The sequence below is a fragment of the Myripristis murdjan genome, chromosome 10 (assembly GCF_902150065.1).
Source record: "Myripristis murdjan chromosome 10, fMyrMur1.1, whole genome shotgun sequence".
NCBI classification, from domain to species: domain Eukaryota; kingdom Metazoa; phylum Chordata; class Actinopteri; order Holocentriformes; family Holocentridae; genus Myripristis; species Myripristis murdjan.
The window spans coordinates 23,095,117-23,115,830 of record NC_043989.1 but is presented as its reverse complement, the minus strand read 5'-3'; the positions used below and the strand labels follow the sequence as shown (position 1 = coordinate 23,115,830).

The 20,714-nt window shown below is 42.0% G+C and overlaps 1 protein-coding gene across 3 annotated transcripts in view; it reads left to right on the top strand.

The window, feature by feature from the left end:
• Positions 1-20,714, top strand: part of dock2 (dedicator of cytokinesis 2) — a 117,221-nt gene that overhangs the window by 37,128 nt on the left and 59,379 nt on the right. For all 3 annotated transcript variants that reach the window (XM_030061271.1, XM_030061270.1, XM_030061269.1), the window contains exons 25-26: positions 14,545-14,687; positions 19,795-19,890. In XM_030061271.1, coding sequence (XP_029917131.1) covers positions 14,545-14,687; positions 19,795-19,890 — 239 coding nt within the window. The remainder of the gene's footprint in view (positions 1-14,544; positions 14,688-19,794; positions 19,891-20,714) is intronic.

Here is a 20,714-nt window from a genome sequence, read left to right as displayed (position 1 = left end):
AACAGCTGACCTGTGGAGGACTACACATTGTGTTCACATTGAACCCTGGTGTGGTTTGTTTGGCTAGAAGGTGAGAATGCCCTGATTGAACCTTGTTGTGCACCTAATATTCAAACCTTAGTCAGCTTGACAGAGGTGGTCATGGATCTGTTGTGTTCACTTGAACTGAAAAGGTCAGCTCACCGACGCTGCGAATTGTGGGTTTAGAAAGGAATTTATGACCTACTGTACCTTGTTCGTCTAATTTGTAATGCAGTTATGAAATCATGACGCTGTTGTAGTATGTTCAGGTTTCTACATCGTTAACTGAGCTCTTATGGTAGCAGGCCCTCTTTAGATTAAATGACCAGGCCAGTACGCTTGCCAATTGGAATCACATCACTCTCACATTCTGTTTTGTTAATATTCCTTTGATGTGCTGACCGAAGGAGGTTGACTGCTGTAAACATCAAAGCAAGTTCCATGGTTAAGGGTATTTCTTGTATTATGAACAGAACTTTTTCTCTTTATGCACTCTCTAGTCTGACTAATAATACGCAAGCATGTCACTTTGGTTTACATATGGTGGTGGGCTTTATCTGAGCCATGTAAAAGCAAACTGAACCAAATGAAAAAAGTACCAGAGCATCAAAAGACTTGTTGTTCCAGACCATGGAAATGGACTATGAGGTGTGAAAGTGCCTACTGTGTTGCATGATGAACCGAGCGCAGACACTAGTGAGACACAATCATCGGCCCATTCTGTATGAAATCCACAAGAGCAATAGTTTCATCTCCGTTAAGGGTCAAGATCTAAAAGGTTTTTTATACAGTCTGTAGTTCCAGCCTAGCGATGAAAAGAGCCAGACAGTTGTTTCCACTATGCTTTATGACTAGTGAGGGTGCTCTTTGCTCCGAGAGTGTTTTCTTATTGTACGTAACCCAGTGGAGAGAGTGTGATGCTGCTGCTGCAAGGATAATGGTACCAATCCCGAGGGCAAACCTTTATAAGAATCTATGCACTCATTGTACAGTAAGGCACTTTGGATAAAAGCATTAGCTAAAGAGTAAATGGCTTTTTAAGCCTTATTTTTTGACTGTGACTGTGTTCTTGTTGTAAGTGACTCATAGCCACACCATAGTGAAGAACATTCTCTTGAATAGCAGTTGCTGCTATGTTCACCCCACTGACATTGCAATCACTGCAATGCACCTCAGCCAGCTACCACCTTATTACAATCAGCACAAGTGGCACATTCTAATGTACTAATTCCACTGGCAAAGTAAAGGTTACATCTAGTCTATCTATCTCCTATGATTAACCAGCCTTTAGGTTACAGCACCATCGCCCAAAATAGATATCCATCAAGACAATATCTGGTGGTTGTAGTTTAGAAAAATTCTATGCTATGCATGTGGCCACCCACTTTGAAAATGCCTGTTAGCCTTTATCGCAAAAAAATAGAGAAGAAAATGAGCACACTGTTCATGCCTCAGTGCCTGTTGGTGGTTAATATGGAGGGAGATAGGTGGTTCTCATATTACTGTCACAGGTGATACCTGCTGATTACCAAAGGAGAGAGGGAAAAATCACCTCATGCTCAGCAGATCAGACTGCAGAATGTTTTTGGAATGCTGTGGTCCCGCTGTCATTGAGCTCTTACTTTTCACACTGCTCCTTCACTACATTCAAATGATTTCCACAACATTGGACTTAATAGCCCAGAAAACATGGCCTTGACAGTATCATACCCTTTAGGTGCGCTACACATCAGTGATCAAGCACCTTCCACCAATCTCAGTCCACCCCCTACCACTGTTCAGCACTGTTATGGCTGTCTAATTAGTTTGTAGTGGGCTGATAAGTGGTGGTTTCCTCCTGCAGAGGGTCACATTGTGATGGATAGAGTGGGCTAATGCTGCACTGCTATGTAATGCAGACTTGATAAGGGATGGCCTTAGCGTACGCAGCTGTAGACTTTGAGGAGACAGCGTTTAGGGTTTAAGACAGAAAGAAATATCTACGAATGTGATGCAGACAAGGCATATATTTGGCACCTTGATACATAACAGTCACAGCCACTGGTTCGCGTATAGGCATTAATGTATTCTCTCATGCAGGAAACATAACACATGCATGCATTTGCTGCAGTGTGACTGATGAGACTGTATCGAGGGGGGTTTGAGTGTACTTATGCATGTGCACCAGTGCATGCTTTAAGGGCGTGTGTACCGCCTTTACCATTGATGATTATGGATGTTGCTTTTTGCTCCGTGTAGCTGCGGGTCCACTCATCAGTCAGTTGCTGCCAACCAAGTCGGTAGCCAGTCCAGGGCTTGGTCCTTTAGGTATTGATCCCAGCTCTGGTGATTGATTCCCCAGGGGCTGAGACAGCAGGCTGGCCCCACTGGCTAGCTGTCAACATGCTCCCAGTCACACTCTGTCACCAGGAAAGGAGCGAGGGAGGGGAAAAAAGAGATGAAAGGAACAGGAGAGAGGAGGTGGGATGACAGGGAGAGAGATGGGCAGAAAAAAAGTGAACAGGAGGGCAGTAGAAAGAGTGTAAAGGAATGAGGGGTGTCATGCCAAATTATACTGTATATGAAATTTGCCCCTTAATTCATCAGTCAGTGTGTGGAAAAAACTCTCCATCCTCTAGCTATGTTGTAAGCAAAGGTATTAAAATGACTTTTTGCCTCAATAGTAACCCATCATATGCTTTGCATTCATGCCAATAGTCATTTTGTAAGACTGTGTGCCATTTTTTTGAAATGGTGGATGGTTTGTTTTGGAATGAGATGCTTCAAATGCAGAAGAGAGACAGATGAAGTGAGGTGGAGGAAGCAGGGGGACTGAGGGAAGGAGAGAGGAACAAAGGGACCAAAAAAAAAGAATGATAGAGACAGAAAAATAGAGAAAGAGAAAGACTGAGAAATGATTAGCCCAGGAGGGAGAGAGGAATGGGGTGGAGGGGTGAGTGGAGATAAGGAAGAAAAAAAAGAGAAGTGATGGCAATGATTAGTAAAGGCGGGACAGGGGCAGGGGTACAAGCAGAGGGGAGGTTAGATGGATGTGAGAGGAATGGGGAAAAGGTGCAGGCTGTCCGAGAAAGAGTGAACAAGGGACTTGGGACAAATAAAGAAAGAGGAGAGAGAACAGGTGAATGGGAGTAGTGGGGATAGAGAACAAAATGGCTCGGGGAGAGTGAGAAAAAATTAGTTTGGATGTTTGAAAAAGAGAGAGACTGGCCTTGTTTTGTTATTAAGTGATTCAGCAGTGATTAAAGTTTAAGTCCTGCTCAGTCTATCCACTGACCAGCTTGTCAATGGTCAGCAACACCTAGCCGTTTCCTGCTCCCCACCCCACCTCTTCCCTTCTTTTTCTTCCCTCCTCTGGCCTGGTGCTTATTTATTTATTCGTTCATTTATACATTCGCCCATTCCGTCCCGATCCCTGCCTCGCCAAATGAGGGCTGACACTCAGTCTAATTGAGATGCATTTTAGCATTGGGATGCTAATCAGAGGGCTTGTATGCCAGGATGCCATTCGCTCAGGAGGCTGAAATATGTAGGGGAGCTAAATTATACATTTATAACGGCTAATGGCCCCTGGTGTCCTATCACTGAGCTGCAATACATATTTAATAGCCCTACCTGTCTGTCTGACTGTCTGTCTGACCAGGCTTGCCAAGCTGACTCTCTAGGGACGAATGTCAGGCCACTGTCAGGCTGGGAGAGATGATGGAAGGTGTGTGTGTGTGTGTGTGTGTGTGTGTGTGTGTGTGTGTGTGTGTGTGTGTGTGTGTGTGTGTGTGTGTGTGTGTGTGTGTGTGTGTGGCTGTGCAAGACAGGGAATCACTTGCTTTTGTCCTTGTTTATTTAACAGCAAGTAAGAGTTAGGGCATCTAGTATCTGTGACAATTACAGATGACAGCCTGACACCAATCAGTTGTTGGGATTTTGCAAATGTTGCAATATAAAATGACTGTAAAATGTGTCACCTAAATGTATATAATATCAAGTAAAAATAGTGTGATTATGGAATTATTTTTCAAAAATGTTAATAGCATCAGTCTCACAATCAAAGTAATTTTACAGTTAGAATTTATTTCAGAGTAATCCAAACAGTAATTAATTATGATTTTGAAAGTTATAATCTAATTAGGAATTTCATTGCTAGAGATTGTCTTTTTTCAGTAACAGTAAGAATTTTCTGTAATCCTGGCACAAGTAATCCATTACTCTCCAGTTGGTTTGACAACTTGTAATTTTCTCCAGTTGTAACAGAATATTTATTATTAATATATATTCATATATGAAGCACAGTCATGTTGATAAAGCTTACCTAACTGTGAGAGATTTGTACAAGAGTGTGCGTGTTTTGCTGTGTGTGTGTGTGTGTCTAGGTACAGTATGTGGCCTGCTGAATGTGCCAGTTCATGTGCTTGGCTTTCTCATAAACAGTTGCTTTCATGGGCAGTGTTTGAAGGGATTGGATTTTTTTTTTCTTTTCCAAAAACCTTCCTCTGATTTATTCAGCATACGCTCCCAGGATTAAGGGTCTTGGCAAGCACATACTGTACACACACACACACACATGTACACACGTGCACTCTGTCATATGGGTTAATCTGGTTTTGAGACAAAATTAAATTTACTAGGAGCATTACGGCTCAATTTAGGCAAATTATTATGCCGTCAGGCAATCACTGTGACAGATTGAGAGCATCAATACTGATAGAGAAAAAAAGCGAGAGCAGAGGGACAGAAGGATGAGTCTGTCATTTTGTTTGCCCACTCATTTCCCAAAGCTGGTCAAAGGCCCTGATTCAATCCAATAACCTTCCCTATCTTCTCGCCCAGACCTCCCTTGTCCTCGTTCTCCTTCTGTACAGCTGTGGAAAGACTTCAGTCGTGTCTCCCGTCTTGTGCTCCGGATAAAACAAATTGAGGGAAATCCCATATATTTTAGTCTTAAACTCTATGTACAATATATTTCCATAGCTACCTGCTTCAGCTATTGATCAAACATATATAAAGGTTCACTGTTGTGTTATAAATGGAGACTTTTATTGAAAAGCTACCTGAATGCCTATTTTATAGAATGTGGCAGCAATACATGAGAGATTTTTCAGAATGTCAGTCATATCAATTTGTATAAACAGCAACAATCTCATAACTTAGATTGCTTGCATTTCACTGCAGTGCATTATACAGTATTGTTGACATTGTTCACGCCCACCCCTATAGCTCCCTCACTGTGATTACTTAACAGATGCATGTCAATGGATGATGAATATGGATGAGTGATGTACTGTGCGATATTATCGTCAGGATTTAATCAGTGCTGAGTGATCTCGGCCGCCGCCACTTTGTTGTACCAATCAACATTAGTGACAGGTGATTTCGGCCCTAGTTACAGTGATGCTGAATATGTTTTTTTGTTGTTGTTGTTGTTGTTGTTTTTTTTTTTTTTTTTTACATCTGGTGCCTAAGAGAACTGCAAATGTAGAAAGACACTACAAAACAGGACCCAGCTTTGAATCCAGACGTAACCTGCTATTATCATGTGGACTAAATCTGGATTCAAAGTCAGATTAGATTGTCTCAGTATCTTACTTTCAGTAACTCTTCCTATGAAACCAGCTGTGAGAAGCTAGTGTTCTTCCGTGGTGGAAATATGGTGTGGGAGATGTGTATTGGGTTACCCTGAGGGTAAGCAAGTGTTTACGTGCAGCACAAGGGGATTGCATTTATTACTATGTATTTCTCCAGCCTATTTCAAAGCAGCTGGTAGAGCTGCAATTTCAAAGCTGTCAGCTTTACTGCTGCTCACGGTGTGTGTGCATTTATACGCGTGTGTAACAGGTTGCCTGTGGTCCAGTAAGCCTTCATATACCCATATGCTATCGTCCCGGGTTTTATCTTTATACACATGGACATATTAAGAGTCAGTCAGAAAAAAGTGAATCATAAAAAAATGTGATAATCATCATGACTGCTGAGTATCCTCAGGCTGTGACACATAGCTCTGCTCTGCTCAGCTCCATGCTGTTCCCTCATGAACTGTCTTCCTCTCTAGTCCTGCTCCGTTTTGTCGTAATATGTTATTTAATGCTGCATTAAGTTACATTAGATTATGTTACATCGCATTAAGTTTCATGCCATGCCCTATAGTAAGTGTGATGAGCTCACCCTCACAAATACCCAGCAGGAACCACCTGCTACATCTACATACACTATATTACCAAAAGTATTCGCTCACCCATTCAAATGATCAGAATCAGGTGTCCTAATCACTTGGCCTGGCCACAGGTGTATAAAATCAAGCACTCAGGCATGCAGACTGTGAAACAAGACATTTGTGAAAGAATGGGCCGCTCTCAGGAGCTCAGTGAATTCCAGCGTGGAACTGTCATAGGATGCCACCTGTGCAACAAATCCAGTCGTGAAATTTCCTTGCTCCTAAATATTCCACAGTCAACTGTCAGCTCTATTATAACAAAATGGAAGCGTTTGAGCAACTCAGCCACGAAGTGGTAGGCCACGTAAAGTGACGGAGAGGGGTCAGCGGATGCTGAAGCGCATAGTGCAAAGAGGTCGCCGACTTTCTGCACAGTCAATTGCTACAGAGCTACAAACTTCATGTGACCTTCAGATTAGCCCAAGTACAGTACGCAGAGAGCTTCATGGAATGGGTTTCCATGGCCGAGCAGCTGCAGCCAAGCCACACATCACCAAGTGCAATGCAAAGCGTCGGATGCAATGGTGTAAAGCACGCCGCCACTGGCCTCTAGAGCAGTGGAGACGCGTTCTCTGGAGTGATGAATCACGCTTTTCCATCTGGCAATCTGATGGACGAGTCTGGGTTTGGAGGTTGCCAGGAGAACGGTACATTTCAGACTGCATTGTGCTGACTGTGAAATTTGGTGGAGGAGGAATTATGGTGTGGGGTTGTTTTTCAGGAGCTGGGCTTGGCCCCTTACTTCCAGTGAAAGGAACTTTGAATGCTTCAGGATACCAAAACATTTTGGACAATTCCATGCTCCCAACCTTGTGGGAACAGTTTGGAGCGGGCCCCTTCCTCTTCCAACATGACTGTGCACCAGTGCACAAAGCAAGGTCCATAAAGACATGGATGACAGAGTCTGGTGTGGATGAACTTGACTGGCCTGCACAGAGTCCTGACCTGAACCCGATAGAACACCTTTGGGATGAATTAGAGCGGAGACTGAGAGCCAGGCCTTCTCGACCAACATCAGTGTGTGACCTCACCAATGCGCTTTTGGAAGAATGGTCAAAAATTCCTATAAACACTCTCCTCAACCTTGTGGACAGTCTTCCCAGAAGAGTTGAAGCTGTAATAGCTGCAAAGGTGGACCGACATCATATCGAACTCTATGGGTTAGGAATGGGATGGCACTTCAGTTCATAGTATGAGTAAAGGCAGGTGAGCGAATACTTTTGGTAATATAGTGTATGTGTATATATGTATATATACGAGTGTGTGTGTGTGTGTGTGTGTGTGTGTGTGTGTATGTATGTGTGTGTGTGTGTGTGTGTGTGTATGCGCGCACGCGCATGTGTCCTGGGACTGACAACAGAGGACTCATAGGCCTCAAATACTGTTCGACTGTTGTTGTACATTCATACCCAAAAAGGCTATCGTTTCCATAGAGATGTGCATTGACAATTCCAGAGGGTTAATTAGAGGGAGAGAGAGAGGGAGCTGGAGAAGGGAGGGGTGGAGAAAGAGAGAATATAGGGGTAGTTTCTGTTGTTCAGTGTCTGCAGAGGCGGCAGCTTTGGGAGGTTGCGGATAAAAGAGTGGAAGAATGGAAGGATGGATGGGACTAATGGAGCAAAATGAATGGAGTTTAATCATTTTGGGAAATGCCTCTGTCCCTCACTTTCTTTCCATCTCATTTATATTCTGTTCCATCTTTTTGTCTGTGGGGTGATCTAGACAGAGACTGAATGCAGACAAGGACAGTACAGGGACACAGCGGTCAGCCTTTCCCCACCCTTCTCCATCCGTTCCCTTGGTACCGATGCAAGTCTGGTCTAACTACAGATGGGGAAAACTTACCTGAACAACTTGGTGCAGTTGATAGCCTCCTCTCTACTGCAAGGCCAGCCAGGGCCTTTGTATTTTATGTCTTTGAATTTACCTCAAAATAACATTTGTGTAATTGTATTTAAAGCTTAATGATCCCTGTGAGGGGAACTGGGTCTTTACTGCAGCAGAGGACATATGAAAGAGAATACAGCCAGTGCTCAGTATTGAAGATGATACAACACACAATTGCAAAATGAGGGTAAATCCAGAATAATACGACAAATAGGCAGATAAAGATTTGCAGATTGTCACAGATTTGATCCACCAAGGAGAACATAAGATCAGATATTTGCTTAACCAGAGCCAGCAGCTTCATGAGATATTGCTCTACTATCAGTGAGCTCTGGGAATAAGACTGCCCATCAATCAAAGCAGTGAAATATTTTACCACAAGGCATTCATCTACCATTGATCTACCTTGGCTGAATTGATCAAAAACCTGTGGCAACTAACGCTGCCAACAGACTAATTGATCAATCAATTTAATAGTCATACGGAAGAGGGAGCAGGGAAGAAGACAGGGATGGAGGAGGGAGAGAGCAGCAATTAGGGGGTGAGTCATAGAGAGACTGACCAAGACAGGTGGAAAGAAAGAGAAAAATGGCAATTTACTCACTATTTGACAGATCAGGGATAAGACTGCATATAGTAAAAGCTGTGAAAATTAGAGCTGGGTGTGAAAACTGCACTCTGAGGAATTAGTATGCTGTGCATTATCCGAACAGTATCAGCAATATCTAGTTTGTCAACTATGCTACATATAGTCTCTCAAGACATATGCATGGCGATTTCCAAATGCCTCCACATACATGCCTAAAGTATAGGGTGTGATGGTTGAGATGTGGTTGCTGTGTTTTTGTAATGTGAAACCAGAAAAAAAAAAAAAAATCTCTGTGTCAGGAAAGTGCAATAGCAGCTGGCAATAGAACTGCCATTCAACTCAGAATTCCAAGTCGGAACCTTGGACAAGATTGATTTACTCCATGAGCGATTGATCTACTTCAGGGAGACCTCACAGCAGTAAGGCAGCGCACACAGTGAAAGAAAGACTGGCTCGAGAGACTATGCTACATACATTCGTCTTCGGCAGGTACAGCAGTGTTTCTCATGTTTTTCATTCTTTTTTTTTTTTTTTTATCTCTATAGTGTTTTGGATAACACATCATGCAGCACACATGTTAGTAACCACCAAATACCTGGGGAAATCTTTTACTGTAATTATGGCTACATTGCTGCTGCTGACTGTGCCTTTTACCAGATCTCATCAGCATTATACCCAGAATCTCAGTGAACAATGCACTCTCATGTATTACTGTTACATCACCAACCCTCACCTGGTGCATTGCATCATCTATAATCCTCCTACGAGTATTTTTCTGATGAGCACTCATTCACACACTCAAGATTCTTTTGTGCATTTTTAAGTATAAGTTGGAAAACAATATTTGCCCACCAAGCTGTTTTCCATCCACATACTGACAAAATCCAGTAGCAGCATCATTTAGACAGGCCCACAATTCGGGAAGCAGCAGCAGGACGGATGGATGGGTCTGCTGAGAAGGACTGACAAAGAGACAGAGCAGCGGACAGACAGGTACTGAGTGGAATACAGTCAGAGGAAAGGAAGGACTTTAAATTTCAGATGAGGTTTTGGAGATGGAGCACGGGATTGAATGAGGAAGGAGGAAGACAAATGAAGGACAGAGAGTGAGAGCGAAGGAGAGAGACATACAGTGACATGGAGAGATGAAAAAGCTGCTAAGAGAGACATTTAGTCATCAACAAATGGGGAGGCAGTTGGCTTGGCCCCAGACCCTCTCAACCCTGCAGATTTACTTGTCGCTGCGCCTCCAAACCTCCTCATTACCATCTCTTCTACCTCTCTATCTTCCAGTGAGTGAGGAATGACAACCATAGGGAGCAATGAGGGAGAGAGGGATGGGGAGACGGAGGAAGAGGTCTCTGATTTAGTTGGCTTTTAGTAATTGAGATGGCATCTTATTACCATGGGCAATAGTTTATTGTGTTTGGCCGTCAAATGAAAAAATGGAGCGGCACAGGGATGAGTTGGCTGCTGAGACATCAGCTGGCCTGCCAGCAGTGGTGGCTGACTGCTCTAACGAACTTGGTAACACACTCACACATCATCACATTCTCACACAAACACTTAGACAGCAACACCCACGCAAGCACACTCCTGCTGTTACTCATCACACAATAGTATAAAGCTCCAACCCAAAAACAAAAAGGACAATTTCATATGTACACACACACACACACACACACACACACACACACTAGCATTAATAATGAATGACAGAGATTACAATTAGAGTAAACAGAAAATTTGGAATTGATATAGATGAATATTTGAAGCTCTGCCTCTGCGCATTCTGCCTCTGTGCGCAGGTGTCTTTGTCAGTGTGTATGTATGTGTCTTCAGCCACGTGTCGTGTATGTGTGCACACAGCAAGGACTAGATTAGAAAATGTTCAACTGCATCTCATTGTCTGCCCCAAGCCCTTGATTTCCATTTGTCTGTCAGTGCCTGCTAGCCAGGCTTTCTTCCACAGCAAAGCTGAATTGATTTACTGCATTGTGGCACTGTGGGCTATAACACATACCATACACCTGAATCACACATGCACATGCAAAGCCACCTGAGTAGAAGTGGAACATTGGAAAACACGTGTTCATGTGAAAATGTATTCTTGTATACATTCACAGGTGTTAACTGTAGTAGCCATTTTAGATTTTAACTTAGTTATTATGGATCAGAATATTTTAGTTTTATATCAAATTTAGCCATACTTTTTTATTGCAGAGTTTTACTTCATAAATTTGATTGAAAATGTAGTCTGTGTTTTGTGTCATGAATATTCAGGCTTTCTCCATTGAAGTGTTTATATTTGCTGCAAATGGTCTTACATAAGTTTTCAGCTTCCAGAAGTTCTTTGCAAAAGGGAAGGATTTTCACTATGCATGTAAAAGCTGTTGTGAAACAAGGCAGGGAAGACAGAGGGAATTAGAGAACGTGTATTAATGGTAAAGGTGAAAAACAGCCCAATATGCTGTAATCTAATGAAAACAGCTTCGGAAAATCTCATCCTCCATCTGCTTGCAAATTCAGACTGGGTCAAAGTAGGTCTGGGCCTTGAAATCTGCTAGCATAGTTATTATTTCATTATTCTTGGCTTCTGTGCTTTGAAACACTGACACTGTGAAAACAAATGGTATATGAGGCACCATGTGAAAAGACACCTTCTCACCCCTCCACCTGCTCTCCGTTTCACCATCTCTCACCTGACCATCCGACACCGAGAAATATCAGCTGGGTTCATTTCTCAGATCAATACAAATAAAGAAGCAGGTGGCTTTGGGGTCATTTCACCAGGGAATGGAGTTACCCGTAGGTTTAATGGCATACCCAGCCACCGGAAGGCAGCTGGATCGATTCCCAAGCTCATACACACAATAGCAGTGCTGTAAAGCAGCGCCCATTGTTTTCTCCAGCTGAAAGGACAAAGGAGTATGAATTTCTGCTTCGATGGATAAAACAGATTTAGCAGTGTGACTATTCAAAATAAAGCTGGCAGCATCTAGACTGTTATGCCCTACCTTGCTAAGGGGCACAGTGGGTGAGGAGATAGCCCCTCCACACACTTTCAGGAGAACACTGACAAGAACATTCAAGCTTCATTAAAGCTGGTTGCCCAAAGATATCTCCTCCTATAGTAGGTTTCTGTGCCTTGGCATTGAGATACTTCTTTATCTTGCTGGTTTGTCTAGTCTAGCCTTACCCCAGTTACCCACTTAACCCTCTTTGCACCCTGTCTTGTTCTTCTTGTTCTTCTCCACTTGCATTCCCTCTACTTTTGGGCCACCCTTATCTTATTTATTTATTTATTTATCCTTTATTTTACCAGGAAGGTCCCACTGAGACACAATGTCTCTTCTTCCAGGGAGTCCTGGTCAAAATCTTCGGTCTATCTCATGACTCATGCATTCCCCTTCTCTCACTCTCTGTGTGTGTGCGCACGTGTGCATTTGTGTGTGTGTGTGTGTGTGATGAGTGTGATGAGTGATGCAGTGAGTGAGTGATGCAGTGTGTGTTGTGACGAGGGTCTACTCAGCAGGCCTACAGCCTTGGCTCAGTTAATAATGGAACTAACGAGCATCAAACCAAATGAGGTTTTAATGGGCTCTGTCTACCTGCGGCTAGAAAGAGAGGGATGGGGAAGAAGCAGAGGAGAAGGAGATGGGGGTGCAGAGAGAGGGGGTGGAAGAGGGAGAGAAGAGAACATGGAAGAGAGTCAAGGGAGGACAGGAAAAAAGGAGAGAGAAGGAAACTAGAGCAGCAGAAAGAGCTATCACACATGGTTGTTATGATATTGTAAATATTTGGCTTTTAATTTGGTAAGACATTTGGAGGCGGTTGAAGGGTTAGATATGACTCATAAGCAAAACATTTTATTCTTAGTGCATCATTTGTATATCAGTATCTAATCTTAATGTTAACGACATAGAAAGTTCAAAGACATCCAAATTAAAGGCTACAATAACTGGATTGAAAACAATTTATATGATGTTGATCCATGGCGTTAGCTGATGTTTATTCTCAACATTACATTATTGGCAAATCAGCTTGGTCAAATGATGTGTGTGCAATTCGTGTAATTTGGATCCACTTGACAGCCAAATTATTTGTTAATTCTCTGTTAGTTAACACTAGCATTTGACAATTTTAGCGAAGTTGTTGCTGTTAAAACTATTTGTTGTCCAGCCTAAACAATTTGTTGGTTTCGAGATAAATGTAACTATGTTCTCAAGGTCCTGTTTTCCCCAGGTTTTTTCCACTTTCCACAAGCTCTGATGTCTTCCAAGTAGGGTTTCCCACCCCAAGTAGAGCACAAATTATAAAACATGGCCACCATGAATATGAATTAAGCGAACTGTGATCGCAATCTTACTATAAATGATTACTAGTGGGTTAATTGATGCAGTAGTAGATTGGGGGCAGTACACTGTTTTATTAATGAGAGACAAACATTATCTTAACACACTATAAAGAATCCTCATGTTAACAAGTCATTTAGTCTCATATTAAGAGATAAAATTTTGGTTTTCTTCAAACAAATAATCAACTTGTTTCAAGAATTTTCTTGAATCAAGTGTCTCTTCCCACTGTCAGTTATTTTTTTTTTCCACAGAGAAGTTATTTTGTGAAGAACTATTGTAAATGGTTATCCATTTTCCCTCAACCGTCCTCATCTGCTTAGGTTGGTGATTTCCTGCGGTTCATAGAATTACTTTTGTCAAGTCACAGAATGCACATGTAACATTCATAAATGATTCATGAAGCGTTTAAGCACTATTTGCTAATGATCAATAAAATATTTATACATCATTTGTATAAAAAAATAATGCAGGTCTGTATAAGGTTCAAACTATACAGCTATTCATTTGAGATAGTGAAATTATATTCTAGCAGTAGTTTTCTTCGCTTATGAATCAGATATTAAATTTTAATAATGTCATTAATAAACGTGTACTGAAAGTGTTGCCGGATCAACCAATGAATCAGCTGAAAACACGGATGACTAAAAGATTAAGAGAGATGGGACAGAGAGAGAGACGGTATGGTAGTAGTGATGGATGTGTTGACTGCCTGTCAGAGCAACAGACATGTGAGAAACTGTAAATACAGACTTGATTGATAACACTCCATTGTGCAGTGTAATGTTCGCGCTGAATTTCTTCGTTATGCTGCAGTGGCATCGTTACTCACAGGAGTGTGTGTACACCTGTAAATCTGTCCGCATGGGTGGAGCACTGAGTGATGCACATAAGGGCCTCGTGTTGGTTAGGGTTTTTGAAGCATTTTTGAGTACCAAGTCATATTAAAATTTGTTTACATTTTGTGATTTACATATTGTGACTGTTTACTTTTAAAACTGTTGAAGTGTTCTTATGGTTAAGGGCTTGCGTGAGGGAAAAGGTTCATATGTATTCAAATAAGGATTGTGCTCTGCTGTTATATTTACTTTTTATTTTAACCTTCGCAACACAGGGTGAAAAATCACTCCTCCTATAAGAGGAGTGTTTTTTTCCATTCCTCATATACAAAGAATAAATATAATATAAATCTTATGTATTCTGTTGTGTGAAAATTATGTATCACTCTGAATTACAGTATTTCCTTACACTTAATTCCACACAATCAATACAAAACCTAACATAAGGCTTCCACAATGAACAAGCATACCGAATTTTTTTTTTTTTTTGCAGATGAGACATTTCTCTCCATTAGCAGTGGCTATGTGTTTAATTTGTGTGTGTGTGTGTGTGTGTGTGTGTGTGTGTGTGTGCGCGCGCGCGTGCGTGTGCGCGCGTGCACGTTTACACTTGGTACCCCTGTGATCACGTTTGTATTTGTCTCCTCTCAGAGTGCCGTGATGTGCTGTTACCCATGATGCTGCGGGAGCTGAGCGGGGCGCTGGCCAGTATGGCCGACGGGCCTCATGATGAGAGGAGGAACAGCCTGGAGCTACTCAACAACATCCTGGAGGTCCTGAGCAGGGATAATGTGGTAAGACAACCAGTTGACAGGATACTCAGGTAGATAGATAGATGGGTAGATAGAGGGATACATAAACTGATTTCACAGATCACTTCACTACGATTGATCACATTTATTCTTTAGCACACACACCTCCACTGGATGGCGTCCATTGGTCATTCATTTCAATTAGAGCTTGGATACATGGAAATAGATAAGGTGCAGGGGCAACTGGCGATCTGAGCAATTACATGACACAAATATAATGCAAATAGAAAGTGACATGGTGTAGCGACGGCCAACTGGTGGGTCAGTGCTTTCACCACACGTCGTTTCACTGAAAAAACGTCCACAGATGTTCGTTCCTACAACAGGGGCACCACTCGAAGGAGAGAGACACCACTAGATTTCACTGTCACAGGTGACAGTGAAATCTAGTGTCGCAGGGCAACACCCAGCAGCAAAGTCATTTCCCGTGTTAGTCCAGTGTTAGTGTGTGCAGAATATAGGTAGCTCACCCTTGACTTCTTAGCTACCAGAGCACACTTTGCACAACATGCATGTAACTGATATGTGTGATGGATGGAGTGGTTCCTGACTGTTGATGGATAGTCACAGTAAGACCATTATAGTCCTTTAGCATTTCTTTTTAACACATAGTCAAAACAGCATGATGTTATCACACACATACAAGCGAATGTATTATTCCACATTTTTTACTGAGTCATACGAAGATGCTCTATAAAATACTCAAAGTAACAAAGGCAGATGCTTACACAGTAAAACCAGACCAATCAATAGAACTTCATGGAAGACTGACTGATCAAACAGTATTTGGCTCATATTTGGCTATGATTTTATTCTTTCTTTGAGGGGAAATTGCAAAATACCTTCTCTTACGGAGCATTGATTTTCAGGAAAATATGAGGGAAAACAAAACTTTACCTCTGACCACTCCACTTTAAGAAATTTGAAGAAATTGTAAGTTTCATTTTGAGCCGTTGAGCTATCCTTGCCCCGTTGCCCCCCTGAATTTTGTCTCCCAAAGAATAATGTCCACATGTTCTGCCTCCAACCGCTCAGCTGTGCAAAGGAAGCAGCACCCGACCAATTAGAACCTCACACTTGTTGCTTTGTGTTGCTCTGGTCAGACAGAAACCAGTTAACTCCCAAATTCATAACCTTTAAGACACACGTACACACCGAGAACAAATAAATCATCAATATCCAGCCGAGGGCTTTTTTAATTGCTCCTGCAATTTGTTGACAGCCTGCTGAGCCTTTGAAGTGAAAGCATGGCTTTTTTCAGCTTTATTTTTTAGTTAGGGCTAATGAAGCATGAGCCAACAGAGGAGGCACAGGGAGACTGGCGAGTTGAATACTGTAATGAATGGAGTGGAGTGAATTTCATGAGGTGAATTTGCGTCAGTTCGATCGAAGGTGAGAGGAGGAGGAGGTAGGTGTTGAGATGACATGACAGACAGAGATACATGCACACTATATAAAAACAAGCATGCACACACTCACACTGCTTTTCCATGACATGATATGAATACAGCCAAAGTCTTATTTTCACACACACATACACATACCCATATTGAATTGCTACCTCTGATTCTAAAATCAGTCTTTAAAAGTTACTAATGTCTAAAAAATATTTAGTTCTCACAGTAGTTTTTGCAAACATCTTTCTCTCTCTACCTTGCTCTCTCTGACTCTCTCTCACCCCCCAACACACACACACACACACACACACACACACACACACCCTTAAGTGTGTTTGTTGTTAGAGTGTACATGAAATATAGTTTAATAAGAAGTCTGACCCCGAGGAGCCTGCAAGACTTTTGCTCTGCACAGCTTGCTGTTGTGCCCAAACAATGTTGTTTTCCAATGAAAAGCTCTTCTGTTTATCTAACCCTGACACACACACAGGCACACACACACACACACACGCATGCACATACACACACACGTCGTCTGACTGACAAGAGCAAACTATGAAGGATTAGTTTGGAGACCATCAGTGGAAAAATGAACAAGGGCAGAAATGGCCAGGGAAATGGAAAAAAGTGTCCAGAGAGAGAGATGGAAGAGTCGACGAAAAATGGGCGAGAGAGAGAGACAGCGACAGAGAGACAGAGCCAGAGAGAGAGAGAGAGAGAGTTAACAGCTAAACAGGAAGCGGTAATTAAGTGTATTTTCATAAACAGGGATGAAAACGGCAGAAAATCTCCATCTTAACAACTCATTTAGTGTTACAACAAGGTCAGAAATCTGCCAGTGGGATGAGATAATCCCACTCTTTTCCAGTGCAGTGTGTCATTTGTTTCAGGCATTTTTCTGGGTGCAAATGTAAATATGTTGAAACATGGCAGTATAAGACAGATCAGTGCACCAGAATCAAGAATGTGACACTTGATTCAACAAATGTCTGGAAACAAGCTGATTAGCAGTGGGAGAAAGTGGGATTTTCTCATTGCACTGGCAGATTTTTTACCTTCTTTGAAGAAAAATAAGATTTTAATTCTGAATGAGACTAAATGACTTGTTGAGATGAAGATTTCTTTTTTTTTGCCGTGAAGTTGTTTTGGAAGGAACTAAGAGAGGAAAGGAAAGAGTTAATAAAAGCACGAGATGGCATAGTGAAGCTCCTTCAGGTCAGTTCTCCCCTTTTTTTTCTTCACACCCTCTCTTCTTTTTGCTCTCTCCCTCCATCCATCCCTCTGCCTGCTTCTTGCTCTCTTTCTCTCTGAGGCCTCTTTGGTGTAGCGACCACATGGAGCTTGCCTCTGGGATTTGGAGGGTACCTGATCAAGTTGTCACACCACAGATGTCTCTCGACTACAAAGAGAAAGATAGAGATGCAGAGAGAGAAGGGAAGAGGAAATGATAAAGGAAGAGACTAAGGGAGAGAGACAGACAGAGAGACACAGGGATTTGCCAGGGTTGCTCACTTTTTTGTTTCCCCTTCCCCAATTTTCCACCCACAAAACAGCATTTTCTTTGATTCTTTTTTTGACACTCTTGCCAGGAAAGACAATAAAGTGGCCTGGCCACATAACTGAGAGCCTTCCATGTGTTTGTGTGCTGGGGGAGACGGAGCGCCGTCTCTCGCCTGTCATCCTCCTGCTCCGAGAGACTTTCCAGGAGACCAAAATACCTGCAGTGTGCCAAACTGATTTAGACTTATTTAGGTTCAACAGCTGCTCTGTAACCTAGCTGTGCATGTGTCTGAGTGTGTGTTTGAAAGAGAGTGTGTCTGAGATGGAAATGACGTGATGACACACAGACACACACACTCAGACAGTTGTTTACCTTCTCTGCACCCAGTGGCTGTGACTCAGTTCCTCTAATGTGGTTTAATCATGCCTACTTGATTTTATTCATGCCAGGACACACACATGCACATATGCACTCACACACACACACACACACACACACACACACACACACACACACACACATACACACACATACAGATGTGGGCTTTTAATTGTGCACTTCTATCCTTGTTATTTTGTCCTGGTGCTTTTGGAACCCCCACTCTCTTTCTACTTTTACTGTTGAGTTCATACAGGGACACACATTTGGGTCAGTGTATACTAAGGATGTTTTTACACATACACACATGCCCACACACACACACACACACAGAGCCAGCAGGGCCAATGTTAAGGTGTGTTAGGATGTAGAAGATGCTTTTCTAGCGAGTGACTACCTCCAGGCAAATCTGAGTCAACCTCCATTGACTGGCTTCACAACAGCCAAGTGTAAAAAGAGAGAGAGAGTGTGAGTGTGTGTGTGTGTGTGCGCGTGCACATTTGTGCTCATACATGTGTGTGATTCGTGCTTAGTCCTTCCATACCTGTAATTATTTTCTCAAATTGGTGACTTTGTTATCTGGACCTAATTTCTCTGATCTCCACAGGTCCTTAAGATTTTTGAAAAAGTATAATGTTCAAATAATCCACATGTAGGCCCTAAAAATTTGTTAAATTGCCTTAAACAAGTGTAGTTATTAGAGCCCATCTTTTCATACCAGTTTTTGTTGTTCAGTATGTCCACTCTTAGATTAACACAGAGCAGTTTAGTAATAGTACAGTGGTGGTACAATACTAGTAGTACAATATATAGAAAACCAAAATGTTTTTCACTTGTGTCTGCTTTACTAACCACAGTTGGACTTCATGTTCTTTGATAGTTGTATTTTTTATACTGCCCATTTACAGTTTCTGAACTTAAAAAGTATGGTGTTGCCAGCTTTTTTTGTATTTTGTATGAGACTTTTAATTAAGTCTTAAATACCATCCTAGGTATCATTAAAAAAAAAACATTTATAAAGGCTCCGATTTGGCTCTCTGAGACCTGCAGATACCCTGTAACTAGGAAACAGTGGTGTGACTCAGGATGGGTCAGAGCACAAAGACAGACAGACTGTTAAAAATATCTGGCGCCCCTTGATTCCCTCAAGGCAGGTGGAGGAGAAGACACGGCAGAAAAGGGGCTTCAAAGGACAGGAAGAGGTAGCAAGAGAAAAGAAAGTCTGCATCGAGTTCAGAAAAATCCACATCTAGGTGTCGAGTGGCCACACTGAAGATTAGTAATTGAATACTCTGGCAAGGCCATTTTCTGGCCTGTGTGTAGACTTGACAGAGAAAACTTTATTCCCTTTTTCGTTTCATTTGAATCTGCATTTATGCATCCAGCACCCTTATGAAGCTTTTTGCTCCGTGTGTGTATTTGAGAGTTCATACAAGGGGAATGCAGGCACACAAATAAAACTTGACGAGTCTCCAAAGTTTTTCGAGAGAAAGTGCTGAGATGTCCCTGGAAGCAGTGCCAGTAATATGCCTGACTGGATGCTGCATGAATAGGACATTAGTTGGTCTGCATCTCTGTGTTGTTTTTTTTGTTTTTTTTGTGTGTGTGTGTGTGTGTGTGTGTATGTATGTGTATACCTGAGGAAATCTGACTAACAATCGTTCTGTTTATCTTTACATTTTCCTCTATCTGCCCCCATTTTCCCTCTCTCTGTTCTTCCTCTTTTGCCCCAACCTCTCTCTCTCTCTCTCACTCACTCCCTGTCTCTCCATCTCTCTCTCTCTCTGTCCCTCTGTGTCTCTCTCTCTCACAGGGGGCAACATTTCAACATATCCAGGACATTGCCGTGTCTCTGCTGAGGATCATCAACCAGACAGTCATCACTATGGGTCGAGAGCACGCCCTCATTGTAAGTGCTGAACACGTGACCTTTTTTACATGTATTGACATATTACATGTTTTGAGGTGTATTTTTCAACCCTGTGCCCATAGTTATCAAGCTTGTCAGAGTGGGAAATCGGTCATAAGTGGCCAAAAATTCACAATTACATAAATTCGGTCCTACTTCACATGACATAAAAGCATTCATATATTAGCTTGTAATTAGGACAGGTACAAAGGTGTGTGAAGTGGTTAGGAGTTACATGAGGCTTCAGGGAGCTCACAGCAGCAACACAGGCACATTTCACATAGTGGATAATGCTGATTTACCAAAAACACCAATTGGATTGAGATGGCGTCATTTATGTGACAGCTTGCCCGTGAAGCCAGTAGTCCATCTACGTGATGATCATCTGCCCTCTGCAGATATGAAAGTCATCGCTCCTTTGTGTTTCCTTGCAGCCGGACAAGTGCGACATTGTAGCAGTAATTGAAAGCAGATGACTATCAATTAAATGGTGATTTAGACAGATAGTTTACTAACCAATATTTGGATAAACTATGCTCATTAACAGTTCCGTATTGCTAACAAATCTCAAACAAATTGGGTGAAAAAAATATAAATTTATCCTTTATTTAATTTATTTTCTTTATTTTTTTTAACCTGCATGCCAGTCTGTGCCTTATGATAAGCTGTTTTAAGAGACAAAGGATAGCACTCTATATTAAATACATTTTTACTTCACCTGGTTAATTTTTTGCCGCTGCAATTAATGTAATACTAACTACTGTGTCCTGCTCTGAGGGATCACCATTTTTTGTCATAAGAAAACTTTTAGCGCTTTTCTGATG